At 32.9% G+C, this 13,754-nt stretch overlaps 1 protein-coding gene across 1 annotated transcript; it reads right to left on the reverse strand.

The window, feature by feature from the left end:
* Positions 1-8,196: 8,196 nt before the first annotated feature.
* On the reverse strand, positions 8,197-12,332 carry LOC112697305 (cysteine-rich receptor-like protein kinase 46). The gene is made up of 8 exons (XM_072197507.1): positions 11,770-12,332; positions 10,559-10,886; positions 10,351-10,476; positions 10,013-10,149; positions 9,738-9,948; positions 9,251-9,473; positions 8,748-8,901; positions 8,197-8,611 (listed from the first exon to the last, which is right to left on the reverse strand). Exons 1-8 carry the CDS (start codon positions 12,214-12,216, stop codon positions 8,294-8,296), a joined length of 1,944 nt encoding a protein of 647 aa, XP_072053608.1. The 5' UTR covers positions 12,217-12,332; the 3' UTR covers positions 8,197-8,293.
* Between the last annotated feature and the right edge of the window lie 1,422 nt (positions 12,333-13,754).

The raw sequence follows: 13,754 nt of genomic DNA on the forward strand, positions 1-13,754 counted from the left end.
TCTTCAGCAATGAGCTTATTGGCAACTTCTTCAAAATTCAAAGTTTTCTTCTCATACATTAAAATATGTTTGATATACTCATAGGAAGAAGGAAGAGACAATATGAGCCTCAGTGCCTTATCTTCATCATCAATTTTCACTCCAATTGCCTCTAATTCAGAGACAATACCATTGATAGCACTAAGATGGTCGGAGATTTTCACATTGTGATCCATGCGTAGATTATGGAACTGCTCCTTCAATAACAACCGATTTGAGATGCTCTTTGCCTGATACAACCCTTCGAGTTTATCCCAAAGTTCCTTGGCTATTTTCATTCCTTGAACATTTGCAAGAACATTCTTAGCCAAACACAGGCGAATAGCACTTGCAGCTCTCAAATCTAGTTCCTCCCATTCTTCATCCTTCATACCAGAGATCCTCTCCTTCAACGCCTTGTGCAAACCTGATTGTATCAACACATCCTTGACTTGTATTTGCCACAAGCCAAAATTGATTCTTCCATCAAATTTCTCTATTTCAAGCTTCACAGCACTTGAATATCCTAACATTGTTGCAACCGTATACTGGAATAGTATAACTCAACTGTAGACCGTGCACTAGGAAGGGTCTCCAAGAAAGAGAGGTGGGTCACAATGGACACACTTAAATACCAAGTATTTTCTTAGCCAGAACCTTTCCAAACTGCACTCTCACAGTGTCACACTGCCTTCCAGCAACAATAACAGCAACCAAAGATCAACCTCAAGCTACAGGACAAAATTCTTTTCTGATGTGGAAGGTCAGACTAGGCTGCAACCACAGAGCATACTAAGAATAAATCCCACCAAACCGAAGCTCTGATACCACTTGTTGGGAATAAGATACCATTCTCCCTTGAGAAAACACCTTTGACAGAGAAATAAAATAGACACAATCACAACACAAGAATTTAACGTGGAAACTCCAATTACCGGAGAAAAAACCACGGCCGTTGTCAAATGACAACCAGAGAATATCACTATGTGAAAATTGTTACAACACATAGACTTCTTTCTCTCTAACACCGGCACCCCAGTACACCCACACTCTCTCAAAGCAAATATCTAACTACACCTCACAACACTCTCTAATCAAAGAGTACAGAGGAAAAGAAAAAATCAGATACAAGCTTAAAGTGTTTCTGACTGGTGCAAAAATAAATGGAGAACTTAGCGTCATATTTATAGCCTAGGCCACCCACTCCATTTGCTATCTTAAACAATGTGAGACTAATTCAACCAAATCCTAACAAAACCACATCACAGGTCCACCACCAACAACTACGTTACAAACCACATCATACCACTCCATTACAAGTTGTGGCATTAGCCTTGCATGTATGTCAAACATGCTGATCCTCTTCAATCCTAAACATAGTTATACTCGTTGCGGATCCACGGTGCACCCGCAGGCCGCTGAACCATCGTAGGATCTCCCTCCGCTAGCCCCAAAAATGTTTAGTGTGGAGTTCGAACACAGAACTACGTGAGTGCATTCCTATATAACGTGAATGTTTTTTTTTTATAATTTTAAGCATGAATTCACTTGAATACCAAACAAGTAACAACACATAGTATATAAATATATTGATATATTGGTATTAATTGTGTTATCTTTTTTTTATTCATTTAAATTGAAAAAATATTTTATATTAATGACTAATTTATTATTTTTTTTTTGTAGTATAAATTATATCTAAGAATTGATATTTAATTATTATTAATATATTTTTGAAAATATGCATTTAACTTTTAATTTTAATTTTATTTTTATAATTTTATATTTTTATTTAATTATGACCGGGTCAACTGGGTAAATCAGTGATTCACCGGTTGAACCAGTAACTCAGTGATCCCGTCGTATGACTGGGTCAATTACCGGTTTGGTTCTGATAACTATGATCCAGAATAACCTGTTGGTAAATTCACTGTTTGAAAGCGCGTTCAGAAACTTATATGCAACCCGCCCAACTTACTTGCTACCTATTTCCTATGTTATTCAGTATGACCTTCTTTAGTGCATGTAGGGTACCAACACAATTAGTGTGCAATATCACAGATTTACAGTTGAATTAGATTAAAAAATTACTCTTTTATTATTGTTTTTTACTATTTCATTGGGATAAATTACAATAAAAAATTGATTATTCTCCATGAGAATAAAATTGAAGAATAAATAAAAAGAGAAGAAAGAAATAAATGAATTGTGAATTGTGAGAATATAATTATAGATTTTTTTTTAAATATCTAAGATGCAAAGACACCTACACTATAATATACATATTTCAATTACTGTGACTTCTTATATGTCTCTGACCATATTTTGACTACAGTGAACTATTTTATATTTTTGAGCATACCTCGAATAATGAAATTCTAATTAGTGTTTGAAGTTTGAATGCATTTCAGGTATTTAGTACCTATTTTTTCTCATAACATGTATCCTGGGTACATTTAAAATATGTTAGCTATTATGATGTCACAGAATGATATCTGAGTACTATTCAAAATATGTTTATTTTATGTATTTCTTTAATTTTATATTTATTTAATTTAAATAAAAAAAATTCACATTATTGAACACGGCTCTTTTTTTTCGATATGATTTTCAAGTGTGAGTAACGCCACGTTATGGAGATTCTGGGTGATTTACACGGCTGTGACGGCGTAACGTTGGAGTTTGGTGGGGGATAAAATCGGACCGTCCGATTTATTGTTGAGGAAAGGGACACCGATTTGTGTGTGGGTGGGTGTGAATTGCATGTAATTGGATGGACCGATTTGTTGTTGGCTGAATTTATTTGAATCCAATGGAACACAAATTGGTCCTAGGGATTTGTGGCAGAAAAATTTTTTTTAATCCGGTGGCACCTTAATCGGACCCACCGATTTGTTGCTGGGTAAAATCGAATGCAATGTAATCAGAGGCAGCGATTTCTGCGTCGTGGAAAATTGTGAATCTTGAGCACCCGGTCGGACCGTCCGATTTAGTGAGTCATGCGTACATAAACCAAGATTGTACCCAGAACCCCCATTTCTTCTTCTTCTACAGTCCGTGAGTCTCTGCATTTAGGTGATGTTCTTCCTCTTCTCTCATCCTTCTTTATTTCTGTAGATTAGATTTTATTGAGACTGAGAGTGTTTAAAGTAGTATAGTATTATGGATGATAGAGTTGTATTAAAAATTTATTGTTATGGACAGATTTTATTACAAACATATGAGGGAGTTCAATTTGTATGTGAAAATCCATTAGATGTTGTTATTCTATTTACGTTGTCATTGGATGAATTGAAAGGTGTGATTTGTGAGAAGATACATTCAGAAAGATCTAGAAGAATATCGTGTATTTTGTACAGGTATCCTTTACCTGTGTTTGGTGGGTTCGTTCATTTTCAGACCAAATACGTGACAAATGAAACTAGTATGCAGGAAATGTTTTCAATGTATATTGAGAATCGCCATAGTAGATCGTGCATCGAGTTGTATATTGAGTTCGAGCAATCTCAAGCGGACCGAAATATTGAATTGGAAGATTATGATAGTGATAGTGAGGAGGATTTTGAAAGTAACTATGAGATCGTTGGTCTAGGTGAAGACGAAGATGGAGCTGATGACACCATGAACGCAGATGTGGCGGAAGTAGCTAATTCAGTAGCATACTCGGTGCCGTTTCAAGAGCCTTCTTTCATGCAGTCGTTGGACTTGGAAGCGATAAATGCACTGGAATTTCTGCAATATATGAATGCATGTATGTCGTTTGTGACCATACCACCCCAATACTGTTGCTGTACCGGAACTGACAGTGAAAAATAATCAGAGGGATGCGTGTGAGGAATATATGGTACAAAATACTCAAGATCTTGTTGTGGCAGTGGCGGTGGAGGTGGCAGGGGAGGTGAAGGTGGATGTGGCGGTGCCGGTGCCGCTGGTTGTTGCTGTTGATTCTCTTGATTATGAATTGGGGGACCTTCTGGATCCTCCTGTACTACAAGGTCCGACAATTGCAAGTGGACACCGAATGCTCTTCGATACCAATGCATGTAAATGTTCAACGAATAATGTGAAGGACCCATTTCATCAACTAGAACGTGACTATACCGATTGGTCCACTGCATCACCCACAAAGAGTGCGTAACGGCCCAATCTTGATTCTTAGACCCAGTTAGTACTTCACCGTGTGATGCACCTAGATCCCGCTCCTGATTAGGGACACCCTGGCTCAAGCCAAATTGCCTCCTGATTCTATCAATTGTATGCCACTCGACGCATTCGAACGATATAAGCGGTACCGTGGCACTCCAAATAATAGAATTATGATGGATGTTTAAGGGAATCAGGTCTGGATCAATGTGTCCAATGCCATAAGCCTGCCAAACAAACTGGACACACCGAAACTATCAGATGATTACACAACTATAAATTCATTGACAAAACAAATGCATGTACTAGTTTTTAATGACATACATGTCCTTCTTGCATATCATCTAACAACCTCTTGTAGTGGGGAAGGGAATGATACCAGTAAGCATAGTTTTCACGATCCCAGTTACGCCACCTGCCGTAAGACAATCTCTTAATTAACTTATTTTTGTCAAAAATAAAATGCAATTTCTAGTGCTTCTGTCAATTCATACATCTTTTCATTTTACCTGTTTGCAATCGAAAACAATCGGGGGTTGTCGGGAATCGGCGCAAGAAATGGTAGCCAGATCCTAGTCCAAGTAAGCAAAAGTGTCAAAGGACCGTCCATCTCCTTGCAGTCGACACGAGTTGCCCTACACAATGATCTATACAGGTGTGCAAGGCATGCCGAACCCCAACTAAACTGTATGATCTCCGCAAAGTTACGGAGCAAAGACAAAAATTTCTAGTGCACCGCTGCACCCGACTTATCTCCAAAAAAAAATAGTCCCAAACAACAACATTATGTGACACTTTACATACATCTAAATGTGAATATCATCAGTCAACACTATGCGATCTTTCAAACCCCTAAACCACGTCAACTTTATAAAGCTTCCTCTACAGTCTGCCTTCCTCGGTGTAACTCCAAACTGGTGCAAGCACTCGGCCTCCATCGCCTCAAAACAACTCATGGTTGGTCCTGTAACCGGAAGATTATTTGTCGGCAGACCGAGAATCATTGCCATATCCTCCAACGTCATTGCACACTCACCAACCGGAAAGTGAAATGTGTGAGTCCCAAGCCACCATCTCTTAATCAGAGCATTAATCATTACTGACTGACACTGGATGACCCCAATTTGAAAAACATAATAAAAATCCGTCTCCCGTAAGTAACCCTCAACAATTTGGTTATACAGATTAGACAACTTCAAGTGATCACATATCAACATCCGTAAATTCTACAAGATCACATTTTCTTTATAAATACCAGTGTAACATAATTATCTTAACAATAATATAATTTTTTTTACATGACCATTATTATAACTAACTAGCTGCATACAGTTGTCTATCAAACATACATACATTGTAAACATGTAAATGTGCCTAATTATTTGTCTGAATTATACCAAATCATGTTAAACTCAATTATTAATAATAATAATAATAATAACAATAATAATAATAATAATAATAATAATAATAATTAACATTATCTACCGACAATGAGAATAATAATAGTAATATTAATAATAATAATTAATTACAATTCTTCACGGATAATAATAATAATAATAATAATAATAATAATAATAATAATAAGTGACAGATATAAAAAATTTTGACAGTAGGACAAAATATATATAATATAATAATAATTTTTACAATAAAAATATTATATATACATAAAAATTAACTACCAAAATATTCATTAATTATTATATATGTATATAAATATATGTATTATTTAATTTATTTTTAATATGTATTTTTTATTTTAATATATATATATATATAGAGGTGGTTATTTTCTATGTACATATCTTTAAAATATTTAATTTATAAATTAAAACATTAAAATAATAATTTAAATAATAACACATAATTTAGAATTTTATTATTTAGGTTTTATATTTTTAAAAATTTGAGTAATCTTTTTCTTAACAATACAATTGAAATATCTCTCTTTTTATATAAAATAATACTACACATTCAAGTATTTTTTTTTTTGTTAAATAAGTCCAACCAAATTAATCTAAGATAACAAAAATCAATTATGACTAGCATTATTCTAATCTTATTGTTTAACTTGCTTATACTTAGTTCATAAAAAATTATTGTTATTAAAAATTGAATAAAAAATTATTATGGGGTCAAATTTAATAATTTAGTGGGGACAAATAGATATTATTATCATATACTACTCAAAAAATTTTAAATTGTAGTGAAGACGGTTGCCCCCACAACCACAAATACATAGATCCGTTTCTGATAATAATCTCTACCGATAATAATAATAATAATAATAATAATAATAATAATAATAATAATAATAATAATAATAATAATAATAAAATTTTTCATTATGATTACTCCACCGACGACGACGAATGATGATGATGATGATGATTAAATTTTAAATTTATAAATCTCATTCATTCATTGATTCACTTCATTTACAACATATTAATTAATAATAATCATGAATCTAAACCCAAATCAAATAAAAAACCTAACATTACATATATATTATTAACTATTCGTACAGGCTTTAAAAGGATAAACACTAACTTATTAACTCTACTTCAATCTTTATGTTTAACACCTAACAGTAACCATATATATATAATAATATATATTGCTATTAAAAATAATAAAATTTTATCACTACTATTATTTATTTACTAAATCAAAATATTAAAAAATATAAACTTACATAATTAGAATATCCAAAATAATTAACAATATAAAGTTCTAATTGATTTACATCTTTGATCTTTTTTCGTTTTGACATTATTTCTATTTTTTTTTTGTGTTTTCGATGGTCAAACAATGGTGATGGGATTAGGGAACAGAAAGAAAAAGAGATGATGAGATTGGGAAACAAAGAGAGAGAGACGAGAATGAAACTAAAAGAGAAAGTAGCTGGAAAATACACTCGTTTTCTTAGAATGGAACCAACGCGGGACTGCGGTGCATGCTAGCCACGTGGAAGCAAGGCACAAATCGGATCCACCGATTAGCCTACCGTCCGATTATTGAAATCGGATTGTCCGATTTTTCGTGCCACAATTCGGTCCGTCCGATTTCAATTCACCAGCCACCACAGCTTGGTGATACATCTAGAACTCCTATAAACCTGTTATACACAATCCCTACTTCCATATCAAAATTAAAAAACTCTATTGAACACCATTTGTAATTATTAATTTATTATTATTTCCATTTTTTACCCAAACAAACCCCAGACAAATCATTATTTGCTTGAACGAATAACACTTCTCAATTAAACTAAATAAGAACTTGTAGTTGTTGGTAGTTCCGGTAGAAGTTTTGAGAAACACGCCATGTAACTAAGTGGGACCAAATTGAATTTGACAAAGTTGACAATGATATATATCCAAGCTTACTCCGCGTGTACGACTGTCTGGACTTTGGATGGGACCTTAAAAGATAGTTAGATAAACAACCAACCATGTGTCATGTGTGCACCGCAGTCATTGACAACCGGGACGTAGCCATTTCCCACTTGGACAGTTGAATTGTTTGAATTTTTTCATTCATTGACAACTATAATTTTCATTAATTTTTTAGGTAAAAGTTTAAATACAGTTGTCATTATATAATTGAAAATCGTTAACGATGATCAACTTTCAATTTTTCATAGGGACAACTTTCTTAAAGTGATTCTCTTTGCAGGTGTTTGAGGTAAAGACTTATGAGGTGTGAAGCTCTTCTGAAGTTCATCAACCTGAGATTTAGATAGAGCTAAGATATTTATGCACCAAAATAGTAGAAGCTATTAATCCAATCCAATCTAAATACCAAGTTATAAGGATTTGAGTAATAGAGTTAATACTACACTAAAATTATTCAAGGGTACAAAAATGTATATTATTGACATAACATATATAGAAGAATTTGAAACTAATAATCAATTCATATTTTAGTTGGTATTTTTAAGCAGTATCACTTATATGTTTGCTCAATGTCATTTGGTCATGTGCTCGTTCAATTCTTTAACCTCAACTTATAAAGAAAAAAAAATAATAAATAAAAGCTTCCTGTCCAACTATATATGTATTAGAGTTAGAATAATCAAACAAAATAGAGAAAGCCTAAGATAATTAAAAATTGAGAATTATTACACACTTCTTTCTCCAAAATTTAAAGGCACTGTCAATTCTGAATTATCTAAACCTTTTGATTCCCAACTAGATTCTATTTCTTGTGGAAATTCGAAAGAATCAACAGTGAATGGAGGTTTGGAAGGTAATGGCATTACAACATCCTTCTGTCTAAGCATTGCTACCACCTCTGTCATGCTGGGACGCAGGTACGGCAACTCTTGTGTGCACAAAAGTCCCACATGGATAACTCTTGTAATTTCTTCAAGATCTTGATTTTCCATGCTTTCATCAATAATTTTTGACGTGGTGTTTGATTTGAAATGCTTCCATGCCTACAAATATTAGGGGAAAAACAAAGAAATGGAACTTAAGTATGAGGTAGTTAGAAGTTTTGTTAGAATGAGACCAAATTTTCCTGTAATCTAAGCACCACCATGATTTCTGATAAAAATTGGTAAGAATATTTACATGAGAAACAAGAGTTTCAAATGTTTCTTCAGTAGACTCAAATTTTGCATTCTCCACTCCACTGATAATTTCAAGCACTAATATTCCAAAGCTGTAAACGTCTACTTTTTCTGTTATGGAACAACCAGCAAGGTATTCTGGTGCCATATACCCCCTATTATGACATGCGAAAGATATAGTTAAAACATAAAAAATTATATCATTTATACCTTTTAAAAGGGATCGATCAAGCAAAAAAAAATAACAATAAAAACGATTCTTCAAAATAGAAAATAAAGGTAGCAAGATATAACCAACCGAGGTTGGTCCCAATGGTAAGCGGCTTGGATTCGCTTAAGCAGGTCTCGAGTTCAAGGCCTAGTGTATGCAGCTATACCTGCTGGGAGACTCACCTACCACAGCCAAGTGTGTGGCTCGAGTCGGGTCCGGATTAGTCGGGGCGAAGCTCTGGATACCGGACGGGCAACCAAGAAAGAAAAGGTAGCAAGACATGATGTACTCACAATGTGCCTACAATAGATGTAGAGTCATAGGACTTCAACTTTGCTAAGCCAAAATCAGAGATCTTTGGTCTATATTTCAAGTCTAATAAAATGTTTCCGGCTTTGATGTCTCTATGAATTATTGGCCCTTCAGAATTGTTATGCAGATGTTCCAATCCATCAGCTACGCCAAGGATTATACCATGCCTCTTTGGCCAATCCAACTGCTTCTTCTTCTCCGGGTCTTCCTTCCACGAGTAATAAAGAAATTAATAACCATATAGAACACACAAAATAAAAAGTTAGTTAACAGTCACACAATAAAGGATGACATTTTCTATAAGTATGATTGTTATATTGAAGACACAATTTGTTATAATTGTGAACAATTAAATTTGTAAAGAGGAGAACTTTAGAAAAGACAAAATTGAATATAGGTATACCACCAAAAAAAAAATCCATTTGATTTGACCTTACAATATTTGGAATCTATATATAGCTAACTTACCAAACAAGATGCAGTTAAGGCTTTTGTTTGCAAGGAATTCAAAAACCAGATAACTTTCTGTGGAGGTGAAGCAGCAGCCAAGGAAACGAACTAGATTCTTGTGTTGAGCTTTGCCATATACATCAATTTCATTGTAAACTTCTTGTTTTCCCTGCTTTCCACTCAAAAAGAAACGCTTTATCGCTATTTCTCTTCCGTCTTGTAAGGTTCCCTATCAAAAAGCATCGCAAATCATCATGTAGAAAAAGTAGAGGAATATATATACACATACACACCTTGTAAACTTCACCATATCCCCCTTCACCAAGTTTATGGAATTCATTGAAAACATTGGTTGCTCTCTCTAACGTCGAGTACTCGAACTGCATGAACCATGAGCTTAATTTTACTCTACCTGGGGTCATCTCTAGTCCTTAAAGTGACATTGAAATCACAAGAAAAGCTTTATTAGAAGCATATTATTAACTGTTAGAAAGAAAAAACAACTTATTAAGGGGGCGTTGTTATAAGAAAATACATCTAAATTACTAATAATCTTCAACTAAATTACCAAGGAGGTTGGTGTAATTTGCCCGGTAAATGAAGGAAAATTATTCTTACTATTGAGGATTACCTGTTCTTAAAATTGGAATACCCCACAGTTTGTCAACATTTTTAGTCCCATAGTGTGCAACTATAATAAGCACTGAACAAACAGCAATTGCAGCAAGAATAATTGCTGTGCATTTCATCAAAATATCTGCAGGGAGGTGAATAAGCAACTAAATTATTATGCATATCATAAGGAGAACAACATCAACTGAAAGATATTTGTAACTAACCGCTTTCTTTGTTTTTCAAGTCAATAATAATGAAGTCATAATCAGCATAACGCAAAATGCATCCAGTATTGATAGCATGGACCTGCGTTGATGGCAAACATGATATGGCGGTGCTAGCAGCATTGGAGAGGCAAGCAGAACACATATCCTGGCTCAATGTTTTCCAACAAGTAGCCGCACCATAGATGACGAGATTGGAACCATGACGTCGTCCTTCTATAGCTGTGTAGCCTCCCTTTTTGGGTGCCTCGAATGACATTTTATTTATTACATTTACTGCCAAACCAACAAATCCTTTTTCATCTTTTGCTTTGGCATCACTACACCCCTGTTTCCGTTCATTCCCCAAGACAAATTAAATGTGTTCTAAATGAAAGAAAAATCATTTCAACATTACTTCAAGCTAAAAGTTATTGCACATCAGAGTAGCCAGTCAGAACTCATCACAAATTTAGACAATGTTATGGTGAAATTAAGCATCGCAAATAGTCCTTACTTATATAATCACCTAGTTATGACAATGTTCAGTTAAGGGATCAGAGACCAAATCTACAAATTGTTCCATGCAATTGATGTTAAAAACTTAAAATAACAAAAGTTTACATTAATATCTATATCAATTAAATAGGTTTATCATGGATCCAATGAAAGAACAAAAGTCGAAAAACAAAACATTATTTGTCACACGAAACAATTTATAAACACAAGTAACATTTTGGGTGCAATTCTTATGAGCTTAGGATCCAAATAGTGCTACGTGTATACCAAAAATCAACTACCAAATCAGTCAACATGTATTTGTGTATGAATTAATTATGGTAGGTGTATACCAACATAAGCCACGAGTGTAAAATACACATTAAAATACAAAATACATTATAAATAAGTTAAACTGTACATATATTGATACACAAATATATGATGGTTAATTTTAGTGTAAAAACAGTATTTTTTATGTATGAATACATGTATTTATACCAATAAAATAATTTTTAGTATACACCTAACATGACTATAACATCATATGCATTGTTACTTAAACAAACCCATCATTAAGCCTGAATTTAATGTCAAATCACAACTCCCTTAAAATCTCAAGAGTATTTATATTTCTAAATCTTCATATTGCTAGGGAAAATAATCATCATTAGCAAGAAAAAAACACAATTAATTAAAAAGGATAAGCAAGTAAAGAAAGAGGAAGAAAGTACCCTCAAATAATAAGGGGTAACGCTCTCTTGAAAAAAACTATAATTATCATAGCGCATAAAACACCCATCACTTGAATAGGTTCGGGCACCTTTGGCAGGCATGCAACTGGAAAAAACGCTTTGAAGGGATTTGAAGCAGTATACGCATTCAGAAGCAGAAAGATCAAACCTACATTGTGAGAACAAGTATATGCGATATGGTGGGTCACCAACTTCCCTAACCGAAAACTTGGATCGACGCATGTCATTTTTCATCTCATTCACCATATTCCAGTAATTCTCTTGATATTTCAAAAATAAATATTGGTCTGTCATGTTGGTGTAGCTGCATAAGCGATGTATGATGTCACCCTTGAGGGACCTATCATATTCGCAATGGAGTCCACATAGCGATGAAAGAATAATAAGGATTGTTGTTGTTATTAATGGCAGAAACTTGTTGGCCATGCATCCATGACGATGACAAGGAGGAACCAGAACGATAGAACGCTGATTCTGAATTTGCAAATGCTGGTGATGATTCTCTTTTCATTCTATTCACGTTCACTTCTCCTTGTTTTAATGAATATCCAATTTTCTAGTTTTTCATCTTGATTTTTCTGTTATAGATATGGATGTTCGTACGATTAACAATTAAAGTGGGCCGGTTCGTTCCTATCCGCCCGTCTCGCTTAGGCTCGTGCCACAAATGGAAAAGCTGCCCGCTCTGCGAACTAAAATGGAGTTAAAATATTAGTCCGTTTTGTTTTACGACGGATTGATGTTTTGGTAGGCTAATTTATTTGATTTTTTCTTAAATAAAATTTATTAAAATTAATAAAAATAATAATTAAAAATTAAATACAAATAAAAAATAATAAAAGATTATAATATAATTTTTTTAATTTTTAATTTCAATAAAATTGTTCAAAATAATATTTGTTAATAGAATCATCTTTATTTTAAAAAATAAGTTATATAATTTGAGTATATATACAAAATTATAAAATAAAATAAATAAAATTAATAACTAAAAGAATAATAAAAACAAAAAATAAAAAAATATTTAAAAATTATATAATTATTAATTTTATAGCAGTAATAACTTTTTTATTTAATAAAAAAAATAAAAGTCTTTAGTCCGACGGGCCGACCCGCCTGCCAAAACCAACAAATTTAGTGGTGCGGGTTTGATGAATTTTTTTATTTGACGGATCGTTCTAAATCCTAATTAATCCAATCCATCTTTTTTAGTGAGTTTGGTGGATCGGTCCGACGAGTTCGACCTATTTTACCATAATGCTATAACGTTGGCTATATCTGATCACATTTCCTCACCTCAACCATTATAACAATTTTTCTAAACAATCATGCTGAAAAAATCAACCATAGAAATATATATTGAAATAAAAAAAACATTTAATGATTATTCAATCTAGAATTAGATCCGTGAAAAAAACCAATGTTATAAATCTTTTTGTATATATTCTTTGGCTGTTTCTTTCAAAGTTAAGAAATATATTCTAAGGACAAATATTTCGAAGAATATTATACAAGAGTATTATTAAGAAAAAATAAAAGACCTTGTCTATTATTAAGTGTCACAAGTGCACGATGGTTTCTTAAATTACGACTTTTACTAGTTTGATCTTTTATATCTCAATTGTATTATAATACTCTTTGAAAGTTTTGAGTATTATAGTAGTTCCTTGTCATGATTTAATTTAGTTATGACTGGTGCTTAAGAAAAAAATTTCAACAAATCTATTTTTTTGACTGGAAATAGAAATTTTCAACAAATCTAAGAATTCGATTTTATAGCAAACAAACAAATAGAATTCTCAATAACACTAGAAGACAACTTATGCTTAGACATTATATTTAATATATACTCAACATATTTAAAAAAAATTCTACTTTAATATTTACAACAAAGTATATTCTATTAATTTTATTTACTAGAATATTTATAAAGCAACCTCTTTAAATCACTAAGGATGAATTTT

Source organism: Arachis hypogaea, chromosome 6 (genome assembly GCF_003086295.3).
Source record: "Arachis hypogaea cultivar Tifrunner chromosome 6, arahy.Tifrunner.gnm2.J5K5, whole genome shotgun sequence".
Classification (NCBI taxonomy): domain Eukaryota; kingdom Viridiplantae; phylum Streptophyta; class Magnoliopsida; order Fabales; family Fabaceae; genus Arachis; species Arachis hypogaea.

Coding starts and splice junctions, on each gene's coding strand:
- LOC112697305 (XM_072197507.1), bottom strand. CDS start 12,216: ATGGCCAACAAGTTTCTGCCATTAATAACAACAACAATCCTTATTATT. Junction 10,477..10,558: donor CTTGAAAAACAAAGAAAGCG/GTTAGTTACAAA, acceptor ACCTCCCTGCAG/ATATTTTGATGAAATGCACA. Junction 8,902..9,250: donor ACATCTATTGTAGGCACATT/GTGAGTACATCA, acceptor ATGTCATAATAG/GGGGTATATGGCACCAGAAT.